We start from the raw sequence: 8,671 nt of genomic DNA on the forward strand, positions 1-8,671 counted from the left end.
GGGGGCGCTTACCAAAGAGGCAGACAAGGGAAGTTCTTCTGAATCGGGCAGTGAGTATTGTGGTGCACAGTGCTCTCAGCTACCACTACTCACCAGTTCCTTGTATACCTACTTCCGTGCACACATGATATATACACGCTACACTCAGCATATAGCACTTAAAATAACTCTAGAATGTCAAGGTACATTCGCTAAATCGTAACCGAGTCCTGTCTTCCTGAAAAGGAAGAGTAAAATATCTGACTGCCCGCTGATCCCTAGCGGGCCAGCGCCTCAGCTGCACCGCCAGACTTACAGGTACCCCAGAACTTTGGTTGCTGTCGAGCACTCCTAGCCTGAAAGCCTTATTTCCTGTCGTAAAGTGACTTGATTTATTTCAAACAAGATATTTTTTGCATGCTTTTGGCCGGATGGACATCTTGAGCTCCATCCTGCTACAAGGTACAATTAGACTGCCATTGACGTGCTTGCTCGTGCGACGAAGAAACTCCTTCGTGTTTGAAAGCCCCTGCATAAACAAATACCCGCAGCTTGACATTGAGCGCTCCTAAGTTTGCTTACAAAGTGCTATCCAATCACTTCGTTTGGGTTCGTCGGCGCACTGTCCAGCCTCTGCAAAACAAAACGAGAAAATGCGGTTAACAGGGCAGTCCATGCATAGTTAAGCGAAGGGATAAGTGGAAGTCGCCCACCAACTTGAAAAGAACCTCTGCTGAAGACGCAGACAAGGGCAATTCTCCTCAGTCGGGCAGGCAGTGTCGTGTGACGGAAGCTTTCCTTCGAGTTTGAAGCTCTCTGCATAAAATATGTCCACAGCTTGACACTGAGCGCTCCTAAGTTTGCTTACAAAGTGCTATCCAATCACTTCGTTTGGGTTCGTCGGCGCACTGTCCATTGTGTTTATAATGATACTCCTAGAAACCGGCTGATGCCCACATTTCATATGAAAATTCATCTGCAGAGGGAGCTTCTCGTCCAACAGAATACCTGGCTCAATGCTTGTGTGGTAAGGACAACAGAACAGCCATTCGGTTCCGCTAAAAATCTGTTCGTCTTTTGCTGCGAGAGGACTACAGTGGATTCACGAGTTTGGATGCTTGAGTGAGTTGTGCCCTTGGGAGGAAACTAGACCCATTCCACCAAAGTTGATTAGAGAACAACGAGCTGTGGCCAACCCATTTGAATCCCAGCTAACGAACAGCAGCTCTGCAGTTGCTCTGGCTACTCCACAGAGTTGTCCCTCTTCGTTCACTACGGGGCAGAGTTCCATCCCCTTTCTAGCGCACTTGACTTCCATCAGCCGTAGTGCATTTGGAAAGTGAAGAATAGCGAAGACGCACTTGTTGTTTTTAGATGTATGAACCCAGCAGCAGATGCCTTAGCATGTTGAAACCGCATTTAGTTATACTTTTTTCTTAACAAGCCTGACTTTGAAATAAGGATTGATTTGGAGGTAAGCCGGTTGTCAACAAACTTCACGCGTAAACTCGCCTAAGCGGTTGTCTCTGCATGCTCTCTCTGCGTAACCCCCGGCACGTACTACCAATTCGAACAACCGACGGTAGGCCGAAAACGACCTCTTCTTCCTTAGTTTGATGAGTCCTCTCATACGCTTTGTGAAGGACTGCCTTGCCTTCCCAAGGCGTATCTCATGGGAGGGACAGAGTAGAGAAAAGAATTGCACAGGTAAATATCGCAGAGAGCAGCATCTCCGCTAGGTGCTACTGTCCAGTGCATCGAAATCTTAAGAGGCTCTCCTTCCGTAAATACTGCGCACAGGAAAGGTAATGAAAGCGATGGAAGCTCTAGTTTCATTGCACGATTAAAGAACTCCATTATCCAACCTCGGATTTGTCGGCACTTTCAAGTGCATTTCCGTTCAACCTGTACTTTCAAACATCCATATATATATATATATATATATATATATGGGGGCCCCTGTACGTTCTTTGAGGTGGGTTGCACGCTGTCGTTAATTGCCTAAAGAAGAACACAGAAGACAGTGGAAACTACCTGTTCCGCTGGCTTTACAAGCATGCTTTCGCCAAAAGGTACCCAAACCAAAACGTAGCAAAGATGTTCGAGGACAATAGCTGATGCCTAGCGGGTGCGTGCGGGTGCGTTTGTTTTTCTTACAGGAGTGTTGTTTTGTCAGGTGCTGTGCTGATGCTACGATGCTACTGAAAAAAGACACCGTGAGGACACTGCAACGCTAGTCGCCACTGCACACGCCACATCTGTGAGGAGCTGAAAATGTATCCGTGAATGCGTAAACGCACCCTTTGTAGACGAGCGTTTCTTCTACCTGGTAGTTTTGCCGCTCTTAGTTTCAGGGACCGTCAGCCAGTCTTCTGTCGAGATAACAATCTGGCGGAAGCTGTGATCCCACAAGCTGACATGGTCCAGTCGCCTTTAGGGTTCCGCGCAATTATTTTCGCCTTGCTTCATGCGTTCCGGTCTAACCGTAGCGATTGAACCTTCAATTTCTCCGTATGCAAGCTCCGTCTTGTGTCCGCATTCCTGCTGTTAAACTACTTCCGGTTATGTATATTCCCAGCTCTTGCACCCTATCAAAGCGCTCCATACAGCGCTCGCTGACTAAGATCTAGCGGCTTGAGCCGGCAACACATATTCTGCCCCGTGTTCACCTCCTATGTTTTAGTCAAAGTAAGAAATTACTCAGTATGAAAGTGCTGATTTCGGGGAAATGCAAGCCTGTTGCTTAATGGCTACTGAGTTCTACACTTGCACGGAAGTAATGTGTAGAGCAAAGAGCCGGGTATACGCCATTCAAAAGGTTGCTGTCTGTTGAGAGGAAGGGAAACTGCTGTATTGTGGAGCAACAGCACACACATCAACACCACTCTTTGTTTCGTATCTGATCTACTTGGCAGAGAAATGCCACGATTATTCACTGTGGCAACTGGCCAATTCGTCTTCTTCTCCATTGTCCCGTCAAGCCTATTTGAACAGCGGGTGCCCTCTTGCAACCACAAAATGTGAAGCGCATCCGCTGGTTGTAAAGGAATGTATGCACCAAATGGGGACTTATATATCTCGCTGTATGTGGAATTGGATGAGGGCGCTTCCAGCTGATAAGGGGTCAAGGATGCTGAGCAATGGAAAGTCTCGTATATTCGGCGGAGGACCATGCAAAGCTTCACCCTTGCTCAAATGAGCAACGACCGACTCATAAACGCATGTATGCATGCTGGTAGGCGTGCTTTTGAACTAACAGTGACAATGCGATTATCGCTCCAGGTAAATTACTCGCTCTGATCGTGCTGACGGATAAATACGCAATACGACACACTCGATTTAGCTGACTTCGTCAAAAAACGCATTTTGGTGGGAAAACTACTAGGATTGGCGAAAGTATTGGACCGGAAGATAGAGATCTAAGGATAAGCGAATCAGTGGCAATATGGAGACAACCGCAGCAATGTTGTTTGCTCTTCAATAAGCTGGAACATAGACCACAAAAGCCTAGTAACTGTGCTCTGACGACAATGTTTAAGCACGTGATTTCGGTAGTTCAAGTGGCCAAATCGAAGGAGCAGCTCACCGCTGCCAATATCGTGAGCTCATAGAGAAGTGAAGCGTGGTGCGATGCACCACGCTTCACTTCTCTATGAGCTCACGATACCCTCCCCAGTCCTCCGGGGCGACGTAGTTTTTGGTACTCATGAAGTGAAGCAGGACAGTGGAAGGGCCGTCCTCTACACCGAGCATGTACTGTGTACGCACAAATATTTCCCGAGCGGTATACCATTCGCCTGCTTCATAATGTCTAAATCCCGAGCGAAACGTACCAAGAAATTCCTTTGTCAAATGTTCACGCATAGACACAATGTCAGGATCAGTCTCAAACATTGCAGAAATCGATGTGCGACTCGACCAAAGCTTGTGTTTTTCGCGGAGACGCTGCTGTCTTTGAAGGGAGGTCGTGGTTTTTGTGGCAACGGTTACAGGAGTCCTCGTTGGGACCTGTAGTCTGCCAGGGTCTAAATCAACTGTATAGAGGCCTAGAGGCACCTTGGAGCCCTTTACGGTCGCTCGGTCAATTTGGCGGCAGTATGTCTGTGTCTGCGGAGACATTATGTCGTACAGGTCGGACGATATGAGGATCGTTACTCCATACTGTTTTGTTGCTGCTTCCAGCCTAGAAGCCATGTTCACATTTGGGGACAAATATGAAGCGTCAATTTTGTATTCAGATCCAATGGCGCCCTCAATTGCCCATCCAACGTGTAGGCCAAAGCCCATCTTTACCTTCCAGCCGGTTCCCATGCGTTCAATGATCTCAGGTATTTCCCTGTATTCAGCCAAAGTGTGTGACTTGTTTATCCCAGCTACAACTTTGACAAACGACATCACTGCCATATCTGCCAACTTGTTGCTCGTGACAGTGTCAATAATCTGCTCTTTTACTCCGTCGGCGATCTCTCTCTCTGGAAACTTCCAAACGAGCAGAAACGCATCTCCTATATTTTTGTTCGCGCTCCCCGAGAACTGGTCCACAGTTCCGTGGACGATTTCCGCGATCTGATTCACAAACACCATAACTTTTTCCTTCAGGATCTCTGTTGCGTCGGTGAAGTTTCGGATATCACAAAAACCAAAAATGGCTTCCATCTTGCGCCCTTCTATCATTGCGTTTATGTTTCCATCTGCAGTGTGCATGTTCTTAGCAATGATTTCAGCTCCCGCCTCTCCAAAACCAAGGGCTAGCAGACCCCCTATCTTTATTATTGTCTTTTCTAAAATGGCGGTTTCATAGTTCTCCTTCTGTGTCTTGGAGCTTTTACCACCTATCCAAGTTTTCAGTGCCTGTAGGGGATCGCCTTTTGCGCTGTCGGCACTATCTTCACTTTGACGGTCCTCTCCATCTGCGTTCATGTTGGTCGCCGCAAGAGGATTATTTCTAATTTTGTTCATCTTTGTAATCATTCGTTCGATTGGCCTCAGAATGAGAGTATTGATGTCATGGTTGATTGCCACTGTGCCAATAACCATAATTAGGCACACGAACACTGTTTTCAGCATGCTCAAGGCACACTCCAAGTGCGAGAGTTCGCGCTTGTCATACACAGCTTTAAAAGTTGCAATATTCTCAGTCACGCATGAGGATGCTTTTTGAGTTTCCAGCGGTCCCGCCACCTCCTCAGATGGCCCTTCACAAAATGCAGAGGAAAATATTTCCCTTTCACTCGGTCTCAGTGAGTCTATTGATTCCAGTTCATCGGTGAGCATTGTGCCGTTGACAGCGCTTGCAAGGAGTAGCTCCTCTGCGCTTTGGGGGGGTAGCTCCAACGGATGATCGCAACTCTTGAAGCCAAGGCATGCCATATCAACGAAAATTCGCCCCGCCGACTCAGTGACGTGAGTTAAAGGGAGTGGAAGCTCTATATACACCAAATTCTGGGGGTTGATTTCCCCTTCTACATAGCCGATGCCGTGTTTGCGGTGGTAGTTGATGTAGTAAACGGCATTCATGGAATACATCCGCCACCAAGGGGCTGTATTGTATCTCTTAGCCGCTGTAGCAGACTCTGCGACGCTGTCCAATCCTGATTGTTCCGAGCTCGTCCTTGAAAGGTATTGATCCTCTGCAAGAAATGGTAGCACTATAGTCATAACGAGGATTATGTAGATCACCTTTCTGGTAGTTCTATCGGTAAGTTCCCTCCCGATTTTGCTGTCATATTCACCTCCATCATCCGCGACCTCTGCCTCTTCTTCCAGCCCGACGTCGTCAGGCGCACGTTCACCAGGCTCTAGGAACAGGTCCTGTTGATACGTAACTTCGTCCTTAGGTTGAAATCGCAGTGCAAGCGTTTTGTAGAGTTTTGCAACTCGGATAAGTCTGACCAGTCGCATTACCCTGAGAACCCTAGCTACTTGGGAGCCTGCCTTTCCCGCACGTGACACTTGCATTACATCGCTAGAAGCCATTTCGGCATTTTCTTCGACAACCAGGTACATCTCATAGTAAATCCAAGACAGGTCTAGTATCAAGGTTCCGGTGGAAATCAAGTCAAACCAAAAGAAAGTGTGCCATGTGTAGTTTTCTTTGCCAACGCAGCTAACGAATATCTCCAGTGCAAATATTACTAAGCAAATGATAGTGATAATGTCGAAGGGCAAATCAGCAGTCACTGAGGTAGCCCACAGCTTCAGATCGTTCCCGAATAAAGCATAGATCGTTGCAATCGTTGTTACTATCTCGGTAACCTGATGTAGAGCAACGAACGTGCAAAACGAAACAAATTTGGAATCACTCTGGCCGCCTTTCTTTGTGGAAGCCACCGAACTGTGCCGCTGTTGGCGGTCCATCTCCGTGGTGTTCTAGCAAAGATACGTCTCCTGGAAGATCTGCTGTGTCGCCCTTCACCCGCGTTTGAGAGGAATTCTTCACTCGCAATGCGTTCCAGTTTGACCTAGTACAAAAAGGATGCAACTTTCATCCTACTAGACGTGCCATGCCGTACTCGGAAAGTGGATAATGCGAGCGAACGGCAGTGCCGGTAGATCCTGAACAGCAATGCTGCAGCAGTCGGAAAATGATGCTAGTCAGCTGCCGGGGATTTGCTGCTTGCTCCTTAGTCAGAGTACACTACCTCCGGGCATGCACACATAAATTGGTAGAGCCCAGCTGGCAACGATTTCGAAAACAGTTGGCGTGCCAAAGAGAAGAAATGAGTACCGTCGTTTCCCCTCTGTTTTGCGAGAAGATTTGGTCTGGAGGTCTACTGGTGGCGGCGATTGGTGGTGTTGCCTTATTCAGAACCCCCCTGGCAACAACTATTGAGATGACAAGCCTACAATATTGCATTAACGGGGACTCATAACGTTTGATCTTCTCGACCGTATCCTCCTGTAAGGTTCTTCCATTAGGAATTGTTGCATCGGCCCAGAAGCGTTATGTACACAAGCAACCTGCTGGTATGCGATTGAAGAGTAGCTCTTGGCTTCGCAGAGCTTCATGCAAACCATAAACACAGGTAAGGTTTGATCGTGCTTGCAAGATGAAAATATGCAATCTCTATGGGAAAGTTGCATCTGGAGCGGTGGCGTCAGCCCATCTCTAGACGTATCGTCACCTACTCAGAAAGTGCAGCTGTGTCAAAGCTTGGAGATAGGCTCCCGTAGCAAGTTTCTGACCAAACTGATGGTTCGTTCCTCAATTAAACTTGGTTCGCTTGACGCTTTTCACGGATTTTAGCGAAGGGAGCCGGTTTCCGCAGGAATTGCGGAAGATGAGGTGGCGACCCTGGCCGAGTTTGAAGCTGCCTACCTATGCACTTTCTAGCTACATGCATAGCATTGTCAACTGTGCATAGAAATAATACCCTTGCCTAAATGTGGGACACCTGATGACGTTGTGTAACAAAAACTCTACGATGCCTGGATTTCCTGGGGCTTTGGGGCTTTGGAGGCATCAGGCGCTTGGGGCCCTCGCAAGGTACTCATAGCTTATCAGTCTAAAGTGGGGTAAATGGTTGCAAGGGCTGGTTCCGCTTTAAACACCACGACGTTTGGGCTGGAAATAATTTCTTTTCACTCTTTACGGGGCCGGGGCAGCAGGGGTCCAATTAATGGTGTCGAGACCCACCCACCAATACACTCCCAATATTATATTCACCCCGAGAAAAGCTGAAAAAGAGCTGCTGACTTGGTTTTTATTCTGCGCAAGTCAATATTCCTAGTGCTGTGTGGATGTTGGAACGCTGGTACCCGTTCGAAGCGCTAGCCAGGAGTAGGACCCACAATACATGCTTTCTGAATATTAACGATAGGAGTTTAACGTTGTGTCAATTCTGCAAAACAGAGTAAAACACCACTCCTCGTAGTCTTTGGAAAAGGAAGCATAGCTTATATACTCTACAGGGAATCGACGCCGCAAGCTAATGTAATGGATTACTGCAGCTGCAAAAACGCGTTCTTGCTAATAAACACGGACGAATACTCCCTCTCCAGTTCATGCTCTTGCGGCGCTCTGGCAACTAACCGTACTGCTTGAGGCACCCAGGAAACCATGCTCCAAAACAATCGTTATTAACATTGTTCCTGAAAACTACAATTGTCAGCCGCCCAGGAGGGGCGATGCTCAAGGCGAAAATGTTCACATTAGATGTAGTAGACAAAACGAACCTTCAGGGAGTGCTAGCATCAAACAAGCCAGCGATGACACTCTGTACGCCACCAGCATCACAGCGAGCGATCATCTCTAAGCATAAAAGTTTATCCCAGTTCAATAGGAGAAAGCCTTTGTCTTTTCTACTCGCGGGCATATCTAGCGCAGTGTGCACTGCATGAATTTCTGTGGATACCAACTTGCTGTCTAACACAGCCAGACTGTCGGAGCTCTCGCTCGTGCTAGCTTGTGGCCTCCGATCAGCCTCCACCACCACCGTATTTGTTAATTCTGTGGAAGGCGCGTGCTCCATGGTGTACGCTAAGCGGCCTGAGAGTGTGCTTTGCCTCTGCAAAACAAAACGAGAAAATGCGGTTAACAGGGCAGTCCATGCATAGTTAAGCGAAGGGATAAGTGGAAGTCGCCCACCAACTTGAAAAGAACCTCTGCTGAAGACGCAGACAAGGGCAATTCTCCTCAGTCGGGCAGGCAGTGTCGTGTGACGGAAGCTTTCCTTCGAGTTTGAAGCTCTCT

General features: G+C 47.7%; 1 protein-coding gene across 1 annotated transcript; it reads right to left on the reverse strand.

Moving 5' to 3' along the window:
- Positions 1-3,621: 3,621 nt before the first annotated feature.
- Positions 3,622-6,336, reverse strand: EAH_00004460 (adenylyl cyclase, putative; the record flags this gene model as incomplete). Its single annotated transcript, XM_013397008.1, has 1 exon — positions 3,622-6,336. One exon carries the CDS (start codon positions 6,334-6,336, stop codon positions 3,622-3,624), a length of 2,715 nt encoding a protein of 904 aa, XP_013252462.1.
- Between the last annotated feature and the right edge of the window lie 2,335 nt (positions 6,337-8,671).

The sequence above is a fragment of the Eimeria acervulina genome, genomic scaffold (genome assembly GCF_000499425.1).
Source record: "Eimeria acervulina Houghton genomic scaffold, Eah_scaff16, whole genome shotgun sequence".
Classification (NCBI taxonomy): Eukaryota; Apicomplexa; class Conoidasida; order Eucoccidiorida; family Eimeriidae; genus Eimeria; species Eimeria acervulina.